Source organism: Leptonychotes weddellii, chromosome 9 (assembly GCF_054177405.1).
Source record: "Leptonychotes weddellii isolate Sample4059 chromosome 9, ASM5417740v2, whole genome shotgun sequence".
Taxonomy (NCBI): domain Eukaryota; kingdom Metazoa; phylum Chordata; class Mammalia; order Carnivora; family Phocidae; genus Leptonychotes; species Leptonychotes weddellii.
Genome location: NC_138377.1, coordinates 24,319,573 through 24,342,769, shown reverse-complemented (window position 1 = coordinate 24,342,769; position 23,197 = coordinate 24,319,573). Strand labels below are relative to the sequence as shown.

Genomic DNA, 23,197 nt, shown 5'->3' with positions numbered 1-23,197 from the left:
GCATTGCCTTTTTTTCTCTCCTGGCTGGGCGAGGGAGCAGAGCAGGGGAGCCGAAGCGGGCTCCCCAGGGCCCTGGAAATGCCCCTCACTTTCTACCCAGTTCGCCCAAGTGTCAAACTGCCAGGGTCATCGCCCTCTCCCTCCCAGCTGAGGAGAGGGCTCCTCCAAGAGTTCCTCCGTCTCCCTTTGGCCCAGCAGACCACCCAAAGTGCTGCAGCTTGGCCAGGAACACAGATCCCCCCAGAGAGGAAGGCAAGGGATCAAGTCTTACATTCTCTTTATATTCTTCATGGAGTCATCACAGTGCTCGGCACACAGCTACTGTGCCCAGATAGGTACCACATGAACTTTCAACTTCTCAGTGGCCTCTTCTGGCCCCCTCTCCCCACTGGAGCTATCTCTCCAGCCCTGGCTGGGCCCCGTCCCATAGCAGCTGGTGCCAGCAGGCAGTCGGAAACCTTTGGCTCCAACCTCCCCTCGGAAGACTTGTCAGCTCATGGGGCACCCGGATGTCACGAATTCATCATTCACCTACTTCCAAGGTGCATTTACAGGCATTTTATAAGGAGCACAGTCCCACGTGGGCACTGTGGGAAAGACATCTTGCTCCCTCCAAGCAAGGAGGCAGAGGGTGGGGAAGGGCCCACACTTGGTGCCTTTGTGTGAACTAGAAAAGGGGCCCCTCTGGGTATCCAGCTTACAGAAGCGGCCCCATTTCCTTCACAGTGCCAGAGCTGGCTGAGAACATAGGCTAGGTTTTAGCTGCATTCGTACCCTGACCAGTATCTTCGTGCAGGGCACAACACACAAAGCCATGCCCAGCAGCCCTGGGACAAGACCCTGAACGTGGGTGATTCATAACCATCCAAGAGCAGAAAAGCATCAGGTGCCAAGAGTCTCACAGCTGGACGCACGGGGAAGGCTTTCTAGTGGTTGTGCGATATGAGCTGGAGATAGGGATCGGGAGGGCACGGTCCACTCAAGGCAGAGAGAACCCTGAGCACACGGAGACACATTAGGGCATGTGCTATTGGTATTTAAGGAGAAGAAGCCTTGTCTGGTTAAAGATAAAAGATAAGGGGCCAAAGATGACAGAAAATAAGAGCAAATAGCTCCATAGCGCCTCACACATCCAGGCGTGGTTCTTCGCACTTTCCATACATTAACTAATTTAACCATCTTTAAAAGTAGGAAGTAGGTATTATTATTATCCCCATTTTACTGATGAGGCACAGAGAAGCTAGGTAACTAGTCTAAGGTCACACAGCAATGACTAACAGAGCTGGGAATCAAACACAGATAGCCTATAGATATTCTATAGAGTATCTATAGCCTACAGATATATAGATATATCCAGAGCCTGTACTCTAAACTCCTACACTATCACGGCAGCTTGAGAACTATGTTTTAGGACTGAGCTGTAGAGCCAAGGGTCCCGGCCTTATCCTGTGTATCTCATGTGCAAAGCTTATCATGCCCCTCATGCTCTCCCTACAGTGGTGTGCATGGCAGGTGCTCCGGGAGATCAGAGGAGGAGGAGGGGCTCGAGGTGAAGCAGGGGAAGAAAAGAGCTTTAGGCTGAGAGGATTGAGCTAGGACCATCTCCCACAGCCACAAAGAGCCTGGTGTATGGGCATTTCACCACCATCAAACTGGCACGAGATGCCCACCTCCTGAACCCCTGATTTCCCAGCTCATGGTCTTTGGGACCACTTTATGCTCCATAACACCCCCCCCCGCCCCCCGCTATGCACAGAGCTTAGCAGGCCTGGCTTATCAGACAGCAAACACAGGCCTGTGATGTCAGATGAGTTTATCCCACTTTTGGACCTGCCCAGAGAGGCTCACTGAGGTGGCGGGGTGGGGAGCCCGGGTCAAGGATATACTCCTCAGGGGCAGGCCAAAGTCCTGGCAGCCTGCAGTCAGCCTGCTCTTCCAGGGGCTGAAACTCGACCCCAGGACCATAAACAAAAGGAGATTTCTATGAGAACAAGGACCCCAACCTGAGGAGTCTTCAGCATCGTTGCAGCCCAAATCTACCAACTGATTATGTGCCAGACATCTACTATAGGCATTTCATTTTTTAAAAAATTTTTGCTAGACTCTTTATGTTTGATACCTCACGTGATTAGCACAACAACCCTATGATGTAGGAACGACCACCCCCCATTTTAGAGAAGAGAAAACTGAAGCACACAGAGGTTATCACTCTGGCCAGGATCAGCACCAGCAGGGAAGTGCTGGGGTGGGGTCTCAAGGCCTGAGCTCCGCCTGCCTTCGGTGGATGATATTCCCCACCCTGCTGCTCACCCTTGCCCATAACAAGAAACCTCACTAGGGCCAGAAACACCTTCACGTGGTCTGGCCAATCTCTCAGTCTCTAGGTATTGCTGCTGCTTTTCTGATGTAAACAAAAGGCCCAGGTAACCCCAGAGTCCAGGGACAGATAAAAGTGGGTGCCATTCATAGAACATGTCAAAGGTGCCAGATGCATTTGGATGTATTAGTAAATTCTCCTGACAATTCTATAAGGAAGGGACGGACATCCTCATCTTACAGATGAGAACACTGAGGCTTGTCGGGTTAAATCACTTGCTCATGGCAGGCATAGTTGTTAAGTGGTAGGGCTGAGATTCAGACCCAGGCTTATCTAACTGTAAGATATCAATAGTTTCACAATCCCTCCCTCACACACCACTGCCTGCTCCAGGGGCTCTGATCTTGACCCCCAAAAAGAAAGAAATGTGGGATGAATGATTCTCAAGGGCACGACCTGTCTGAGGTCCCCCTGCAGTACCAGAGTCCTTGAGAGGCAGGCCCCACCCTCCTCTGGGTGCACACATGGGTGGACATGTTAGGTAATAGTCCGGGGCTGAGGCTAAGCAGGGCTAGAAGCAGACATGTGGTAGCTCCAGAGGATTTGATTTGCAATCTTCATTTTGCAAGGAATGGGGATTTTTCTTTTCAAAAAGCACTGGACTTCCTTGAATTTTAGACCTTTCACAAATATTTTCTTAGGAGAAAAAAAGAACAAAAAACCCCCACAAAATGCCTGTTGCAGCTACTCACTTCCACAATGAATCACGGACACAAAACCACAGCTATGTGGCTAACAAAGCAACTATGTGTTTTCGCATTTTGTTATTGGAAATCATCTAGCAATCTTCACGATGTCATCTGCAGACAGACGCGCATACGCACCCCTCTGGGTCCTAAGCAGCCAATCTTACAACTGTGGTTATCGGATGACTTTGCACTTAATTCATTTGTCCTTTCTAATCTTTTTCTGGGAAATTATCTGGCAAGCCTTAAACCCTCCTCCATAGCCCTCTCCAGAGGTGGTGTGTATGTGTGTGTGTGTGTGTGTGTGTGTGTGCATGGGCGCGTGTGTGAGGTACACGCACACATACACGCTAATGATCAGGAGAGGAGTGCTGAGACACTGATTCAGTTAGTTCCACGAGTGGAAACAAGTATACATTTGAGCCCCTTTTTTACTAGTGTTATCATGGTACCACTTTACTTTGGTAAAGCGATTTTCACTTGGGAAGCTTACAGTGCCTTTTCTGACAGCGGCAAATTCATTAACTGATGGCAGATTTAAAGATCGCATAACTGGAGAAACTACCGGACCCATAAATCAGAAACTTCCTCTGCGTCCCAGACAAGGGGTGAAACCTGATATACATATATTTAAAAACCTTGAGCTCAAAAGGAGAATTCACAAAGCTGAAAAAAATCTCCATTATAATTTCTTAGGCATGTTCTTTCATACAGCTTTCCCGCACACACACGCACACACGCGCACACGCACACACACACACACCCCTCCCCGGAGGGTGACATTCACTGAGTAGCCACAGTTCTGTACAAAGCCACCGGATGGGACAAACCATCCCTTGGGGCATCTGAAAAACAGCACTGACTGTCTTTTCAGCCCCTTCTTGCTTCATCACTCCCTAACCTTTTCCTTTCAAACAAAAATCCTAGAGGACGTCGGTCAGCTAAATGCTATGAGTCTGGCCACAAGCTTGAAATATTTGTTGTTACTATTTTTTAAGCTGGATGCTGGGAACTGCATGCATTCTGTTTTAATGATCCCAACAAGCTGCCTTTGTTCCCCACACGGGGCTGTGCAGAAGCTACTCCAGGCTCTTGCTGGGTTCCTCTAATTTTCTGCAAAGACACTAGGTGCCTTGCCCAGCCCCGTCCCTGTGGCTCCCTCACCAGGCTTGCTGCTCTGCACCGGCCTGAGCTCACCTGCACTACAGACTGTTTAGCAAAATGGCTGCTGGCGAGGGTTCCAGAGTCTTGAGTAGAGCTGGGCTGGAATGGCCCTTCCCTGCAGTGCCACTGTGAGGACTCGTTAATGTTCTGGAGATCTTCCACTTGCTCCTCTAGACCTTTCTCCACCCCACTCTGGGCCCTGGGGGGCTCCTTTGCCCTCTGCCTTCCAGTCCTGTTCAGCCCAGCAAGAGGGCAGGAGAGGGAGTGGAGGTATTGATCCTCCCAACTCCCTCCTGACAGGCAAGGTGGGGCAGGGGATGGGCAGTAGCACGGCCAACAGAGGCTTTCTCCTGTGGCTGTAGCTGCTCTGCTTCCAGTAACCACTGGCACCCTGCCCCTCTAACCCTGTCCGTGCCTTTGCAAATAGACCCTTTATCAAACTGTTCCCGCTGCACGTACCATCTGTTTCCTCCTGGAACTCTGATTGATACAGATAAGGAAGAGTATCAGCTCTTGAGGATTGAGCACTTAGCCATGTGACTCAGCACTTTATCTACTTTTATTTTATTATCAACACAACCCTGTGTGGCCAGTATTAGCATCATCCTTTTACACTGAGACTCAGGGAGGCGAGGAAACACACAGCATCACATGGCTGTGAGCAACAGAATCGGATGAAACAGAGGTCTGACTTATGGCCCATGCTCGTTACCACTACATCATATGGTCCCCATTCTTAGGTGGTGCCTGTTGAGTGCTCTGCACAGGAGGGCCAGCTGACTCAATAAGGTTCCATAAATGGTAGGTTAAAATAACAACCATACCACACACACACACACACACACACACACCCCAGTCCTAAATTCTACTCTAGCATAACTTTAACCCAACCCTAGCCACAACACTAAGGTTAAAATCTCACTGTAATACTACACTAAAGTTATCCTCTCTTCTTTCCCTCACCACCCCCCTCTTGTGAAATAGAGTATCACCCCAACCACAACCCTAGTCCCACCCAATCCTCACCCAACATTCACCACTGTAACCACAATTCTAGGCACCCCATCGGGGTGGGCCTGGGGTCAGGGCAGTGGTGAGCACTGGGAGGTCTCCGGGACCCCTCTGCTCCTTGGTGATTGTCCCCATCCCGTCGGCAGGTGCAGCCTTGCCACCTCGCTCCATTTATACTCCGCCAATCAGACTCAACGTGATTGGCCAGAAGACATTTGTGTAACATCTCTTTCCCACATGTCACTGAGCTGGAGATGCCCTCAGTGGCGGTGAGGAAGAGGGAGGACTGGAAGAGAAAGAAGCTCTGTAGCTTTCTCCATCATTGTGCTGCAGGCTGTTGGCAGATGGGAGGTGAGCAGCTCTCATCTCAGGGACCTGTCGAGGGCCAGGGCCAGGGCGAGGCTGGGAGGGAGCCGCCCTCTGTAATTGCACCCAGGGAGGTTCTGATAACCGTCAGTTCTGGGAGAATCCTGGAAAAGTGAGTCATGCAGCCTTCATCAGAGACTTTGGGGCTGCCTCAGGCCAGATGTTCACCTTCAAGCTTAACTAGGAGAGAAAGGAAGGCAAGAGACAGTGTGCAAGCAGCAGACACCATTTCCCTGGAACCTGCCCACTTGTCCTATGTGGGGAGCAGGAGAGGTATTAGAAGGTGCTGGGCTTCCTTCTTCCCTGAGCACTCAGAGGCCTGAGCTTGGCATCTTCACCAACTCAGAGGTGTCCGCACTGGGCTGAATGCTCCTTCTTCACCATCTCTGGCAGGACCGTGAGGCCTAGAGGCAAAACATAGCCAGAATGCATGCCTCAGGCCACATTTGCACAGAGCCTGTGTCTTTTCGTTATTCACACATGGCTAGCCAAGACCCTGCCCAGGCCCTGAGCTCTGTGGGTCTCAGGTACATGTGTGGGTTGAGGAGGTACATATTAACACTCTTCAAAGCCTCAGAGGTCCACCCCCGCCCAACACCACTACCATTTCAGAGAACTCTAGAAGGGACCTCAGCAGCCACACCCAGCTACAAAGGACTGCTTTGAAGCAACATGCTTTGTGGGGGACATGGGAAATATCTCCCTCCTGAGAAGAAGCCAAGTCCAGGGTCACTACATACAGCTGCACAGGCTGTGCACTGCACAATTCTTGGAGTACCTATCATAGAGACTGTAATGTGATGGCCTTCTCCTGTTGTATCCAGTGACTAAGAAGTCCAGCACAGAATGTCTCCTTCCTCTCCCTGGTGGGAATGGAGGGCTTCAGACCTAGCCACTTCCTCCAAGTAGTTTCCTGGGCAGTGCTGAGGGACCCTCCACAAACCTTCATTGGGCCCCTCTACACTTGTAGAACCCCTTGCAAGCAGCAGGGAGAGGGGCGTGGGCAGGAAAGGAAGTGCTTGGCTGAGACGCAGATTTTTTTCTACTCTCCTCAAAAAGCAGCAGCAGGGCTTCTGGGGTTTCAGACTTGGGAAAATAAAACCCTCTCCATTTGTTCTGGCTGGAGGCCCACAAGCGAGCATCTCCCTCTGACTACTCTCCTCCAAGCCCTCCCTCTTCCAAACCCACAAGCCCAAGGAAGGGGGTTCACGGGGCTCTTTTCAGGCCCCGGAGACAGAAGAAACTGGAAGGGGACCCCCTTCACAGCTGCCACAGTCCTGTACCAGACTCCTGGCACTCCTCAGGGTCTGCTAAGTCTGGCTCTGCCCCATTCTAATCACCGTTAGGGGAGAAGTATTGCCCTAGGCCCACCCTGGCTCCAGAGCCCCCAGGCCCAGGGGCATAGAGTGGGCAGATACCCACCGGCTGGGAGGATTGGAAGATCCCCTTCCTGATCTGTGTCATTCTAGGGGATAGGCTGAGTGTCAGCTCAGAAAGGAAGGGACCAAAGACCATCTTTTTTTGCTCCAGGAAGCCACAGGGAATGCACTGCGATAGGGATGGTCATTCAGTAGATAATTATTTATTGAGTGCTTACTATATACCAGGCACTGTTCTAGGAGATTGGGATATATCAGTGCACAAAGCAAGATCCCTGTCCTTGAGAAGCTCACATTGTAGCTGGGGGAAAACAGATGATAAATACTGAACATGACAAATTAAGTTAATTATATGTTATGTCAGAAAACAGAAAGTAAAAAGAACCGTGAAAATAAAAAGTGAACAAGATGAGGGGGATTCTCAATTGGGGGGTTACAATATTAAGTAAGAGAGAGATAGGAGACATCTCCCTCCTGGGAAGGAACCAGGTCCAGGAGCACCACATACAGTTGCACAGGCTGTGCACTGCACAACTGTTGGGGTACCCATTGTAGACGCTATGATCTGCACCGTGAAGTACATCCCCTGGTTTGTGTCCAGTGGCTAAGGTCAACCCTAAGGCTAAAACCTTTAAAAGGTGGTCAGAGAGGGCCTCAATGAGGAGCTTCTCCTGAAAGTCACCGGTACACAAATAGGAGGCATAAGCCAATAGCCCAGCCCACTGTCAAGACTGTTAACTAACAACACTAACCAGCACTTCCAATAAACATTACAGTTCACAAAGCAATCTTTTGTCCACAATGTTTTTGTTAATCCTCACAACATACCGGTGAGGAAAGAATTTTCTTTCCTATTTTATAGATAGAGACATGAAGTCTTCGTGAAGTTAAGTGGCTAGCCCAAAGCCACAAAGCTACTTAGTGTCCCAGCTTGGAAGCAAAACTGGGTCTCCTGATTCTTTCAAAATAGTGTATTCAAGGTCCTAAGGGTTGGGGAACTCCAGAAAAACCCCAGGGGGCAAGCTTGGGGCTCAGAGTTACAAAAACAAATCAGAAAAAAATAAGGCTAAAAAAAAAGAGAGAGAGAGAGAGAGAAGGAAAGGAAAGAAGGCACTCCATCCCCAGAGATCTCAAACGCTTGCCTCAGCCTGGACTGAATTGCCCTGGCAGGGAGGCGCCACTGCATGACCACGAGGAAGGGGTGACACAGAATGAAAGACGCAGGCTGCTAACCCCACAGAGGCCTCGCCAAGGAGGACTTGAGGTCAGATTGTCAGGGACAGTGAAGGTCTGTCCCGGTGAAGGCATCATGTGTCCTTGTCACGACCTTGGAAATGGGTAAAAGGGGAGTAAGCACACATCAGCATCTGGGATGGAAAATGGCCAAGCCGGAGGCCAGAATCTGAGACCATTAACTTGAAGACCCGCTCTATGTCTCTGATTTACAAACGTGGAAACTGAGACCCCAGGAGGCAAAGGATTCTAGCCTTCTAGCATGAGTCAGGCCCTCATCATGTCCCAGGGGAATTGGAGAACTGTCTTGGGTCCAAGGTGCCTTGAATGAGGAGAGAGGATAAACAGAGCATCACATCGCCCAAGGGAGCCAGCGGAGGGCATGTGGCAGCACGTGGGCGCCCAGAGCAGAGGAGGGGAGTGGCAGGGAGGTGCCTGGAGCAGAACCCAGGCTCTGAGGACCCTGGCGAGCCTTCAAACTGGCCCGAGTCAGCATCTCCCAGGTTCCCAGAGTAGACCCATAACCCAGCTGCCAACCTTTGTCCTGCCTCAGTTTCCCCATCTGTAAGTCCAGATGGTGGGGTGGAGAAAAACCCATCCTGGCAAACAGGGTACCTCACACTGAGTTGTCAGAGGCATGGGGAATAGAAAGGTAGGGTCAGAGATTTTGCATTTATTGGACCTCCTGTGTGCCAGACACCCCCTGACCCCTCCACATATGTTATTTCAATGAATTCTCTCAAGCACCCTATGAGAAGGACATTAGTTTTCCCATTTCAGAGCCAAAGAAACTGAATTTCAGTGAGGTGAAGTGAATGGCATGACTAGTTTGAGAGGCACCGGGGTTTTAATCCTGCCTGGCTCCAAAACCCAACACTCTCCCCTAAGACACACACTGGCTGCTTCCTCGCACCTTCTCGTTCCTTCTGTTGCTCCAGGTACCTCGCTTCTGGTTCTGGGTCATCGATCTCCTCTTTGCCATTTTGTCAGGCAGCACCTGCTGCCTTCGCCCCCAGGAGAGGGGCCTGGGTCTCCCCTGCTGTGGCTCCTGGTGCAGTGATCTACTTGGGAAGTCACCCCGCTCCCCAAGCCTGGCAGAGACCACTCCTTGGGAGTTGAGACCCCGTACCCACCAGAGGAGGCCCAGGCAACCTGCGGGCTCACTCTCAGCAACTGGAGGTTAAAGGTCACAGGTCAGGAAGTGCAAAGATGGCGGAGGTGGAGAGGTGGGGGCTGAACAAGTCCGGGGTCCTGCTCTGAGGTGGCGAGTCCCACGACCACCCACATGCAGCCACCCGTCCTCAGTGGCCCAGTGCTCACCACTGAGGCTGGACCCTCAGCAGGAGCTGAGCCAGTACACTTCCTTCTCCTGCAGACAGAAGGCCGGAGAGGTTTGGCACAGGTCCGCATCTCAGGCCGGGCTGGGGGACTGTGGACAAGCGACCTCACCTCTCTGAGCTTTGTCAACAACGGGAACACTGGGAACCGTGGCCCAGAGCTGTGAGAGGTCAATGAGATAACTGGGTGGAGAGCCAAGCCTGTCACTTAGCACACATTCACCTAACTCCAGTCAGGGCCAGTTGTGTTCAGGTGCAGGAGATGTAGCAGCAAGAAAGCAGATAAAAACCCCTGTCCTGGGGCGCCGGGGTGGCTCAGTCGGTTAAGCGTCTGCCTTCGGCTCAGGTCATGGTCCCAGGGTCCTGGGATCGAGCCCCGCATCGGGACTCCCTGCTGAGCGGGGAGCCTGCTTCTTCCTCTACTCTCTCTCACTCACTCTCTCTCTCTCAAATAAATAAAATCTTTAAAAAACCCAAAAAAACCCTGTCCTCCTGGACCTGACCTTTCACTGGGGTAAGAAAAACAAGAAATCAAATAAATAAGTAAAACACAGAAGACGCTAGTGCAACGGAGAAAAATTGCTGGGGGTGGGGTAGGGAGTGTTTGGGAGTGTGCAGTTTTAAATCAGGTGAACAGAGCCCCCCACCCCCACCCCGCTAAGAAGAAAAGACCTGAAGGGGGAGGAAGCAAGCCGTGTGAGTATCTAGAAACGGTGTTTGATGTGGGTTGTATTGTGTCTCCCCCAAAAATGTGTTGAAGTCCTAACTCTCAACCTGTAATTTGGGGCCTTATTTGGATATAGGGTCTGTGCAGATGTAATCAGTTAGGTTTAGATGAGATTATACTGGATTAGGGTGGGCCTTAAAGTCGTGCACGCACACGTGTGCACACAGACACAGCAGGCCATGTGACAATGGAGGCAGAGATTAGTGTGATGCAGCTACAAGCCAAGGGACACCAAGGATTGATGGGAGCCATCAGCTGCTAGGAGAGAGGCATGAAACAGATTCTCTCGCAGAAGGAACAACCCGATCGACACCTTGATTTTGGACTTCCGTCCTCCTGCACTGTGAGAGAACACATTTCTGTTGTTCTAAGCCACTCAATCTGTGGTCATTTGTTATGGCCATCCTAGGAAATACTAACACAGTATTCCAAGGAGGGGGGCTAGCAAGTGCAAAGGCCCTGAGGTGGGAGCATCTCTGGCACATTTGAGGAAAAACCAGTTGGCCAGCATGGCAGAAGCAGAGTGAATGGGGAGAACGAATGGTGAAAGCTGACATGAGAGATGTCAGAAAGGTTTTGGGGGCCAGATCATGGAGGGCTGTCCTATGACAAGACCCTGACAAGGGGAGCTGTTACACTTCAAATGGGGGGGTCCCAGCTGGAATGGGCTGCAGTGGGTGGGTTTGGTTGGCCCCCATGATCTTTGTCCCCTGGTGTTACACCTTTGAATATGTTACATTAAATGGCAAAAGGAATGAAACTCCTATAACACTGTACGTTAACTACACTGGAATTAAAATTTAAAAAATAAATGGCAAAGGGCAATTAAGGTAGCAGGTGGAACTAAGGTTGCCCATCACCTGACAAAAGAGGGAGTGTGTCCCGGAGTGTCATCACATGGGGGGGGCTATGTCATCTGTCATCAGATAGGCCCTTAAAAATGGAAGAAGAAGGCAGAAGAGTCAGTGAGAGATTCAGCCAAAGAAGGAAGCAGAGGGGAGATTCAAAACGTGAAGAGTTCACGTGCCATTGCTGGCTTGGAAGATAGGAAAGTAGCCACAAGCCAAAGAGCAGAGGGGGTTTCTAGGTGCTAGGAACAGCCCTCAAGTGACAGATCACAAGAAACGGAGACCTTGGTCCTACAACTGCAAGGAACTGAATTCTGCCACCAACCTGAATAAGCAAGGAAACCGATTCACCCCAAGAGCCTTCAGGAACTGAGCCCTGCTGACACCTTGACTCTGACCTGGTGAGACCCTCGGCAGATGTTTGAGCCGTAGAGCTGAAGGATAACACATCTGCATTGGGTTAAGTGGCTAGTTTGTGGCAATTCGCTATGGCAGCCACAGGAAACTGACACAGTGGATGAAGACGTGGGGTGTGTGGAGACAAGGAGATCCAGGAGAGAGAGAGAGAGAGAGACCGGGTAGGTAAAAAGAAGGCGGACCCGAACTGCCTTCTGGGGGAGCAGCCCATGGAGAGCCACCAGCATGGGGCCCACAGCTTCCTAGACATCTCCCTACCAAACCCGCTTAGCACCGTCCCCCAGGCCCATTGTTGCCCAAGCCGGGAGCAAGCCTTCTTAGAATGTCCCCAGGGCCCAGCCTCTAGGTCCTCAGGTCAGGCTAAGGAGCAAACCCCCTGGAGGTGCCTCCCATTCTGAGAAATGATGCGACACCTCCCCTCGGCCCCCTCTCCCATAGGGCTGGTAAGAACGGTGCTGGTGGAACGAGCCAGCCAGCCAAACCCACTACTGGGGACAGGGCGGGACCTGCTAGTCACGGCTCCCCTGAGGCTGGGTGGGATCTGACGGCTCCCCAGAGTGGGTCCCTACACACACGCAGGCGCCCCAGGTTTTGTCTGCTCTCTGCCACCCAAGACCCCCTAGCAAAAAAAAAAAAAACCAGCCTGCTGATGGCCAAAACCTACTGAGGACTAACTCCGATCAGGCACTGTACTATACTAAGTGCTCTACTCACATGGTCTCATTTCATCTTTTCTGCACTCCTATCAGGTGCGGACGATTGACTCAGAGAGGTTAGGAAACGTGCCTAAATGTCACACAGCTGGTGAGTAGTAAATCCAGAACTGGACCCCCAGGATTATCTGAATCCAAAGCCCAGGCTGGACCCTCACTATTCAAGGTGGGGTCCGTGGAACGGCAGCCTCAGCACCACCAGAGACCACGTTAGAGCTGCTCTCCCCTGCCCTGCAGAGTCAGCAGCTGCCTGTAGGCAAGTTCCCAGGTGATGCCCATGCCCGTGGCAGTTTGAGAAGCATGGATGTAAAGCAGGTTTCCCAGGCTGGCCGCTCCTGGGTTGTTGTAACTGCCCCACCCTCAACCTCCTAAGGCCTGTCCCCAGCTGCCCGGTTCTGGCTCCCGAGGCGGGACAGGCCCTCTGCCCAGGCTTGGGGAAGAAGCCTGGACCTGGGTCTCAGGGGAGTCTCCAGGCCCCTGCAGCCAGCCCAGGCCACAGCTGGACAACATCAACCCTTGTCCGGCTCTCCTTAGAGCATGCTGCTGTGGCTGCCTGAGACTCTCCTGGCCCCTCCTTTTCGACTTCCTTCTGGAACGCAAGGCTCTTGGCCTCGGTCTAGTGCTCTCCTGAAGGGGGTCTCTGGCCATCACCAATCCTTGCAGTGTCTCCGCTCTCTAAATATTTTGGGCCCCCCTCTGGCTTCTAGAATGCCCCCTGCTTCATGTCACTCCCTCTCTCTGGACACCAAGGGCCCGTGCGAGTTGCCATCGGGAAAGAGGCCAACGGCTGCTTGGGGAACCTAGCCAAGCTCACAGGAAATGTCTGACACCACCAGGCAAGCAGGATTTGGCCTCTCAAAGCAAAACACAGCTGGGCCGACAGCGGGCCACTCGGACTTTCCCAGATTTCATGGCACTGAGGTCCCAGGGCAGAGACAGACGGGGCCGGCCTGGAGGCGGCAGCCCATTCACGACATCACAGTAGCCCCTGGCCAGGGAGCCTTTGAAGCTGGAAGAGGATGTCCCTGCTGTGGGCCACTGACCTCCCAGTGGGCCCTCGCCCTCCACTGCCTACTGCACACAGTGACTCCTTCGAAGGGGGAGGGAAGGCTCCCGCAGCTCCTCCTCCTCTCCCCAGCATCAGGTCGCATCCATTCATTCATTTAGCTTATGTAAATTGAGCACCTACAGTGAGCCAAGCCTGCTGTTAGGTACCAAGGCCTGCTCGAAAGAGCAGGACACAGTCCCTACTCTCCAGGAGCTCTTGCTGCGGGGAGCAGAGGAACAGACCATCCGGAGGCAGAGTGTGGGGTGCTCCGCCAGGGAAGCGCAGAGCCCCCCCTCTTCCTGCACTCAGAGCAGCACAGGGGCTGGTGCCCTTGGTTCTGGGTACAGGGTGAGGGTTCGACGGTGGGTGGGCCCTTTCTTAGGTGACTCTTTAGTTTGCACCCAGTGAAGCAAATGCGGATTGAGCCTTTTTATAAGCTAAGACTGTGGGAGGAGCTTTGGGGAGATCCAAAGAGTGAGAGAAGGAGTCTCTGCTTTCCAGGGCCCAGGCCACACAATCTGATTGCAGACAGGGCGCAGATCCACAGGGTGTGTGCTGCAGGGGGTCAGAGAGCTGGGTGGAAGTGATCAGGGGGCGCTTTTTGGAGAAAGTAGTACTGGGAGGAGTGGGCTGAGCTGGGCAGATGGGGCAGGTGATATTAAACAGCTCTGACTCAAGGGTGCGAGGGAGAGAATGACCTGCCAAGCAACTATCCCCCATACTCACTTGTGTGCACACACGGGGGGTTCCATGCATTATAAAAGGAATGAATCCTACAAGCCAAAAGCGAGCTTGCAGGGGAATGCCTGCTCCATCCTGCCCTTGGCTGACCCTGGAGCTGGTACCTCTGGTGTCTTCCAGATGCCTTCACACCAGGCCCACCCACCTTGGACCAACGGCTGGGACCAATCATCACAGGGCTCAGGCCTTGCCCACCTGCTCACAGCCAATCCCAGGCCATCCACCCTGGCCCCTGTGTTGTCTACCTGGCCCTCAGCTCTGCCCCAGCATTCCAAGGCCTTGGCCAAAGGGTTTGGTTCTTCTGGTTTTGATTTGGATCTTCCTAGACCTCAACTGGAGTTCATCCTTCTGTTCTTTGTGCTTCTGGCTACCCTTGCAAACTAGCTGCTTGAGTGCTTGGGGCTCTGGGACCCTACCTTACTGAGACCCCCGTTGCCCCCTGCTTCAGAGCTGTAGGATAATCTCAAGCTCCTTTCTCTTCTCTCCTGAGCCTTCCCGCTGGGGCCCTGACCTTGAGGCCAGCCTCCTTTCCCTGGTTCTCCTGGCCTCCCAGACGACAAATCCTTTTTCCCCTTAGTTCAGCAAGACAAGGTTGCAACCTTTTAGAAAGAACATCCTATGTAGGAAGTGAATGGAAAAACTCGCCTGAAAAAACAAAAGGAAAACTCTGCCCCCTAGAAATGGACCAGTTTACAAAGTTCAGATTTCCTGTCCAGAGCTAGAAAAAGTCTAGCCAGGTTGGCTGGCAAGCAGGCCAGGGAATCCTGCCCATGAAAGTTCTCCTTGCCCACATTTTATTCTACACCCTCCCCCCACATGCTCCTGCTATTCCCTTCAAGGAGAGAAGTTACTGCTGGGCAGTGAGTGAACTGAAGGGCTTCTTTGGGCAGAGGGGGCCTTCCTGCATGGACCACAGGCAGAGGAGGAGGGGGAGGAGGAAAACATTTATAAAGAGTTTACTATGTACCAGCCACTGTTCTAAGCACTTTCTTTATATTAACTAACTTAATCCTTAACAACCGTTCCACGCTTGTGATGATCATTGTTGTCCCCACCTCGTTGTGAGGAATCAGAGAGGTAAATAACTTGCCCAAGGCCACCCAGCCAGGAAGTGGCCACGACAGGATTCGAAACAAGAGGGTGAGAGGGTTTATGCCCTCTTCAGCTTCCTCCCAGGACCTGGAGGGTAGCGACTCCATCTCCCAGCTCCGCTGGCCACCCGAGCCTGGCAAAGCCTGTGCCAACCCCAGCACTCACCTCCCTGCTCACTCACCGCCCCTGTGGTCTGGGCAGGGAGGGGGAGGAGAGCAGGGCGGAGGAAGGATAATTCTGGTCTTCTCCACCAAGGTCTTCCCCAAATGGTCCCGAGGAAGAAGCCCCGCTGCAGAGGGACGGCGCCCCTGGATCCACGGTCCCACCGAGGAGGGGACTCACCTGGCCGGAGGCCGCTGTGATGCCACTGACCGCGCTCTGGGGGTTGTGGTGCTTTCTCTGGCAGCGCTGCTCCTGCGCAGGTTGGGGGACCCCTCGGCTGCGCGTCGCGGTGCTGGCCTTGAGTTCTGGGGGTCGAATTCCTCCTCAGGAATGACCTCCTCACAGCGGGCTCCGCGGAAGCCAGAGCGGCACACGCAGAGCTGGGGCCGGCTGCAGGATCCCCGGTTCTGGCACGGCGGCTGGCACACAGCTGGGGAGAAAAGGGAGAGGGGTGAGGGCTGGCGGGGGGCAGGGGGGCTGACACCTTCCTGTCAGGAGGGCCACCTGCTGTGTGCCTCCCCCCACTCCAGCAGGAAGCCCGACTCTGGCCTCAGAAAGCTCCCTGGGCCCACGTGCCACCACTCCACCTGTAGGTCCCCGGGGAAGGGGGGGTTACCCTGTCATCTCCGAACAGCCCATCAGGGACTGAGTGACCAAAGGTGTCAAGCACTCCCAGCAGGACACCTGACTTTGTATTGTATGCTTGTGCTCACTTTTAGCTGTCAGCCCCTCCTCTCAGACTGAAAGTCCCAGGGGGCAGACATTTTGTTTTCTTCCCTCCAGTCGCCCCAGAACTTGGAATAGAGACTGACACAGAGTAGATTTTCAATAAAGAATGGATGAATGAATGAATGAATGAATGAGGTGTTTTTTTTTTTTTAAAGATTTTATTTATTTATTTGAGAGAGAGAGAATGAGAGAGAGCACATGAGAGGGGGGAGGGCCAGAGGGAGAAGCAGATCCCCCGCTGAGCCGGGAGCCCGATGTGGGACTCGATCCCGGGACTCCAGGATCATGACCTGAGCCGAAGGCAGTCGCTTAACCAACTGAGCCACCCAGGCGCCCTGAATGAGTTTTTTTAATGGGAAAGGGCTCAACACTGGCCTGAGAGTCAGGGTGGTGGGGTTGCTGAGCGGTTGAGGTTTTCCTGTCTTCTGTGAGCCACATGATCTTGATCTCACCGAGCCCCGATTTTCTCATGAATCACTTGAGGCTGGGGAGGTTGGGGCCATCCTAAGGGTTCTCAAAGCTCTCACCTTCCTGAGCAAGTGCTGGAGCCCCTGACCAGGAGCAGGAAGGACTCTGTCTCCCAGGCCCTGGGAGCAGCCTGGGGGCAGAGTGGGGCTGGAACTGGGCCCCTTCCTCCAAGCTGGTGCTGTCCTGCAGCCATGGGTCAGCAGTGCCGTGCCTTTGCACTGCCCTTCCTCACCTTGCAGAATCCGGAGCCCCCTCCAGTGACTAACAGCCATGGGAGAGAGAGTCCTGTGCAGAGAAACACAGTGGGCGGCAGGGCCCTGCCCCGCTCCTCCCAGGACCTCCTCTGGGGAACACGGAGGAACCCAGGAGAGCATGGTCAGGCTCATGCTGGACCCTCTAAACTCAATGTCCCCTCCATCTGTCACTCATTCATTCAACAAATATTTGCTGAGCCCCTACTGTGTACTAGGCACTGGGCACGAAGTCCTTGTCCTCCTGGAGCTTACAGTCCAGTGGGGGAGACCAATGGGAAATAAGAAAATAGCATCAGGTTACTTTGGGGCAGTATCTCAGGCTATGGAGACAAACAGGGTGATGCAGCGGCCCGCACCTGACGTTAGATGGGAAGGACAGGGCAGGCCTCTCTGAAGAGCGGGGTCCGATTGGTACAAAGGAGGTGGACGGGTGAAGGTCTGGGCAGAGCCTTCCAGGCAGAGGGGTAAGCACGTGCAAAGCTCTGGGGCTGGAGGGAACATGGTATGTTCGAGGAGGTGCCAGAGGTCCAGGGAGGCTGGGGTCTGATGATAGCAGGGAGCACTCAAGGTCAAGGAAACAGAGGCGGATGATGCAGACCCTTGTGGGCCTCAGTTATTCTAAGTGCATTTGTAAACTCCCAGGCGTCACTCCCTAGCCCCTGAGCCTGGGATCGCTTGAGCTATACTCTCCTCTCTGACAGCAGGCCTGGAATCCAAACCAAGGTCGGTCTGAAGAAATCTCTCCAAAATTCCACTCGGCCCATGCCACCTCCTTCTCGGAGATACTCACTGGCTCCCAGGAGCCTCCAGGATTCAAGTCCATAGACTAGCACCGAACACCTGTGTCTGATCCCCCTCTAACCATAAATCCCTCTAAGTCAACCTGCTGCAGCCAGACTGGCCAGTGGGTATGGCTCTCTCTTCTCTCTGCCTTTGTGTGCACCATGTCCCTTCCCTGGAATTCTTTCCCATTCCTTTCCACTTACCTAAGTCCTACTGTTCCTTCAAGGCCTCCTCCCCATCCCTGACGGCCGCCTCCAGCCAGTGCGCCCTCCTCAGAGCAATGAGGAACCGCGCTCACTGTGCATACCACACATCAGGTACGCCCCAAGGGCCGTAATCAGCGTGATGGGTTTTCCACAGACGTGACTCAATTCCCCAGCTACTATCAGGCCCTGCAACTGCCCCTTACACCTCTTTGCATCCTTAGCTCCCAGGATATGCGTAACAATGACCCAAGAACTCCTATTTTTATTGCGGCAGCTATTATCTATGGAGCATTTACACTCTGCAGGCCCTGCACTTTGCATGTACTATCTCATTGAACCCTAACAATCCTCTGTAGCCAGTGTGGTTATGATTCTCATTTTATAAATAATGCCTCAAGCTCAGAGAGGCTAAAAGCTTGACTGAGGTCACCTAGCCTGTCAGTGGTGGATCTAGGATTCGAATTCAGGTCTGTTTGACTGCAAAGCCCAGGTTCTTTCCTCCCCATAGCAGGGCTGGTATGGTCCTTCCTCCCTACCGTTTCTGAACCTTGACCCGGAGCCGATGATGAAACAAAGGGATCTGTTGGCTTCCAGTCAGCCACCAAATGCACCTTTGCAGGTGGTGGAGACTTCAGGACCCCATCGCTCTCCAAAGCCCACACCAGAAATCTTAGATGATGATGGACCATGTTTACCAACTCATGCATTCATTCGGTGAACATTCATAGAGTGCTCACTAGGTATGAGCTCAGCCTGTGGGAGAGAGGGCCCCTCTCATTTTTTTTAAGATTTTATTTATTTATTTTAGAGAGAGAGAGAGGGCATGGGGTGGGGGGAGGGATGAGGGGGAGGAGATTCTCAAGCAGATTCCACACTAAGCACGGAGCCCAACTCAGAGCTAGATCTCACAATCCTGAGGTAATGACCTGAGCCCAAAATCAAGAGTCGGCTGCCGAACTGACTGAGTCATCCAGGTGCCCCGAGAGGACCTCTCTCTTAAGAAGTGTACTGTCTCAGGGTGCCTCAGTCGATTAAGGGCCTACCTTCTGCTCAGGTCATGGTCCCAGGGTCCTGGGTACAAGCCTGGAGTTGGGCTCCCTGCTCAGTAGGGGGTCTGATTCTCCCTCTGCCCCTCACCCTACTCATGCTCTCTCACTTTCTCTCTCTCAAATAAATAAAATCTTAAAAAAAAAATGCACTGTCTCACATGGAAGAAGGGAAAGTCAGGGAAGGCTTCCTAGAGGAAGTGATGCTGATCAGAGACACAAAGGATGAGTTGATTGGGCATCATGTCAATCAAGGGCAATCTGCTCACTCAGGGGAGAGTGGGGGAAATACCAGGTCTCACTTCAGGATTCCAAACATGAGTTGGATCCTGATGCCAGAGCATTTTCCTCAGTGCCTTGGATGACTTCCTGGCAAGCCCCAGGTCTCCAGGTAAATAGACCATGTCAGAGAATTGTAAACTTGAGCGCTTCCCCAAAAACAAAGTGCCACAATGGCGGGATTTGGGCCTATGGCTTGGCTGCCACTCCATCTGCCCAAGCAGACTTGGCCCCCACCTGACCACCCACCAGGCCCCATCACCACCACCACCAGAGACCAGCCTGGCAGCCAAACCAAGGCTGGTGAACACTGGGGAAGCAGGTTTGCCCAGGGCAGGTCTTGGCCCTGCTTTAGTTTTGGGAGGAAACAAAAAGGGAAGGCCTGAGTGGTTTTCCATGAACACTGCATGACTGCAAGTCTCTCGGACCAGGGTTGGCAAACTTTGGTGGGTGCAATGAACAGCTCGTACAAAATGGGTGGTTGGGGGAAATCATAAAAATAGCTTTTATATACTTATGTAACACTGGGGTAAATAAAAGTTCTAAAAGGCTTCCAAGCCAGCCCAATTTGTTGATGGAAAAAACCTGCTTGGGAATATAACCTTTCTGGATCAACCATTTTTGAAATTGCACAGAGGTCAGATTTGCCAAGGAAGATCCTCCAACAAGTGTCAGGTTTTCTGAGGTGTTGAGCCAGCTCTCGCCCACTCCATCTGCATCCTCTCTCAATTTGTACATGTTTTAGCAAGATGCAGGGAGCCACCGGACATCCTCCCTAAAAGTGGTCACACTTTTGTTCTGAGCCGAGCATCTGCATCTTGAGTCTGGCACATAAACTCTTTTCTTCTCTCTCCACTACCCCGAAAATCACCCCCAAATGGCTCAAAGTGGTGGTTCCTAGGGCCCATCTGTCAAAGGGTACATTCTTATGACAGTTTTTACTGGTCTGCCATAAAATAAATAAAACATTTCCTGAGTTTTTGTGTAATGCTATCTTTCCCATTTAAAAAGCATCCTTTATTTTAAGATCGTGTCTTTTCTGTTTTTGTGTGTGTGTGTGTTCTTTTTTTTTTTTTTCCATTAAAAGTGATGGCAAATGGTAATTTGGATTTCTAACATCCTCACTTGGCAAAATGAAAAGCTGCCAAGTGTAGTTTGGTAACTGTGGTGTCTGGGGATATTTTATGGGTGCATGCAATCCAAAAGTTTGGGACCCTTTGGCCATAGTGGTCATGTGGCCTCTTGTTGAAAGGAGACTGAAGCAAAACATTCCTGTCAAATGAGCACAGATTACAGAGCTGAAGTATCAGAAAGGAAACCATCCATGTCAGAATGGACAACGAATGGCAGGGACTGTTGGATAAAGCAAAAAAAAGGAAATGCCGAGGGCCCGGGGAGAGGCAGTTCCATGCAGCGCTATGAGAATTCTAAGAGAGAAAACTCCCAGCCATGGCCGGCAGGGAAGTCTTCATGTTTTGTTCTTGGAGCCCCATGTCTCCCATTTTCCCACGAGAGCAGAGATCATGCCTTATACTTGAGAATTGAACCCAGGATGGGGTATATGGCTTTAGTGTGTATTCATTGACTGATTATTGGTAAAGGTTGTGGAGCGGGATGCCCTGATGTCCATGTTTAGCCAGCGAGGGCACATCCTCCCCACCCCCCCGGCCACTCCCCCGCCAACCAGAGGCCACCATCCTCAGACAACCAGCAAGCGAGGCTCTATCAGCCTCCCTGTGCTCACGAGCCAATGCCCGCTCTCAGCCATTCATAATTTGGGCTCCTCCTGAACCCTGGCTTTCCCACACTCTCCTGGCCCTCTCCTCCTCACTGAGGATTGGACATGTGGGAAGTTTCAGCCTCGGGAGTTCAGCTCTGTGCAGTTAGCAGGATGCCAAAAGAGAGGGGAATAAAAAGAAAACTCCCGAAATTGCTTTGAAAGTAAGAAATAGAAGGCATCGTTCCTCCAACCCCCAACCTTCTGGCTGTGCCCCTTCTACCTTCACTTGGCTCCAAAACAGTGGAGCAGAGACTTGCTCAGATTTTCCACACAAACCCCTGCCTCTGGGAGGAGACCAAACTCAGAATAGGCAGGCCTAGAGGGATTCTGGAAATAGCTCTCACCATGTGGCCTGCTCCTACCACCCGCTCAGAGCCTCTGTGATCAGCTACTTGGTATTAGAAAGAACATGAGGCCGGGAGTCAGGAGGATCTGGTTTGACCCCAGCTCAGGCACATCCCTGCTGTGTGACCTTGGACTGGTGCCTCCATGATCTCATCTACAAAATGGGGCTGAAAATTCCTGCCTCAAAAAGTTATGTGAGTTGCAAGAGAGATCGTGGCTGTGGAAGGGCATCGCATTCTCCAAGGCTGTGCTATGAACTACAGTCTTTTTTGTTTTATTTTTGGTGGGCAGCAAGGCAACGTTTATTGAACAAGAGTAGAAAGCTACCGGAGAGGAAGGGGGCCTGAGAGGTTGCCCCCAGAGTTTCTAAGTTTAGGGGTTTTTATGAGCTCTTCAGTGGAACTTTCTTAAGCAATCAGGGTGTGCTGAGTCATGCCAATCAGGGCTTTGGTCACATATCTGTCTACCTATTAGGTTAATATCAACATGCTGATGGTCTCTTTTTTTTTTTTAAAGATTTTATTTATTTATTTCACAGCGAGAGACACAGCAAGAGAGGGAACACAAGCAGGGGGAGTGGGAGAGGGAGAAGCAGGCTCCCCGCAGAGCAAGGAGCCCGATGCGGGGCTCGATCCCAGGACCCTGGGAACATGACCTGAGCCGAAGGCAGATGCTTAACAACTGAGCCACCCAGGCGTCCCACTGATGGTCTCTTTTTGCTGACATCTGGGGGCTTATGTCTTAACTGCCCTTTGCCCATGATAGGGACAAATGCTTTGTGGTTAATTGTCTTATTTTAGGACATTTTGCAGAAGTCATGTCTGCAAAGGCTACAAAACAGGATGCTAGTGAGGATGCATTCCAGTCTAATGCTGTAGCCACAAGCTGGAGGCGGCTATTTAAAATGAAATTGATTAAAATAAAATAAAATGGTGCATCTGGGTGGCTCAATTGGTTAAGCAGCTGCCTTCGGCTCAGGTCATGATCCCAGGGTCCTGGGATGGAGCCCCGCATCAGGCTCCTTGCTCAGTGGGGAGCCTGCTTCTCCCTCTGCCTGCCATTCCCCCTGCTTGTGCGCTCTCTCTCTCTCTCTCTCTCTGTGTCAAATAAATGAATAAAAAATCTTTTAAAAAAGTGTAAAATTGGGCGCCTGGGTGGCTCAGTTGGTTAAGTGACTGCCTTCAGCTCAGGTCATGATCCTGGAGTCCCGGGATCGAGTCCCACATCGGGCTCCCTGCTCAGCGGGGGGTCTGCTTCTCCCTCTGACCCTCTTCCCTCTCTTGCTATCTGTCTCTCATTCTCTCTCTCTCAAATAAATAAATAAAATCTAAAAAAAAAAAAAAGTGTAAAATTCAGTTCCTCAGTCACATTAGCCACATGTGACTCATGGCTACCATGTTGAACAACAAGCTATAGAACGTTTCCATCAGCACAGAAAGTTCTATTGGACTGCATTGCAAAGCTTTAAGAAAAACCACCATCTATCTCCCAGCGGCAGAGGCAAGCCAGCCTCTGGACTTCTCTTCCACCACTGTTTTCCCAGGGAAAGGCAATGTCAGGCCCTGGGTAAAGGGATGGACCAAGCCCTGTGGTACAGAGGCAGGGCTGCTTTTCAGGTGTTGAATACAGCTGGTCTGCTCTCTATCCCTACCCCCACCCCCACCGCCCAGAGATACCTTCTCCCTCCATCTGTGACCTATTAGATGAGGCACTGACTTCAAGATGGGTCCCTTAACCCTGTGTCTCCTCTAAGACCTCCAGCACCATCCCCTCTTGTCTGGGAGATGAACCTTAGCTCCAGATCAGACTCTGGGCCCAGCGCCCCCACACCTGAAGCTCAGCTGCTCCCTAGATGAAATCTCCATCTTTCCTAAAATCTGTGTCAGTGGGACACAAAGAACCTACCCACTGAGTTAGTGGTCCCTCCCTCAGGATGGGGCCCTGTCCCCTTCCACACCCAGAGGCCTACCCACCCTCAGTATTTATCTCAGCCCTGCCTTGGACAC

General features: G+C 52.1%; 1 protein-coding gene across 4 annotated transcripts in view; it reads right to left on the bottom strand.

Annotated features, from left to right (window-relative positions):
• Positions 1-23,197, bottom strand: part of LTBP2 (latent transforming growth factor beta binding protein 2) — a 103,017-nt gene that overhangs the window by 63,304 nt on the left and 16,516 nt on the right. For all 4 annotated transcript variants that reach the window (XM_081830243.1, XM_081830244.1, XM_081830241.1 and 1 more), the window contains exon 3: positions 15,482-15,731. In XM_081830243.1, the coding sequence (XP_081686369.1) occupies positions 15,482-15,731 (250 nt within the window). The remainder of the gene's footprint in view (positions 1-15,481; positions 15,732-23,197) is intronic.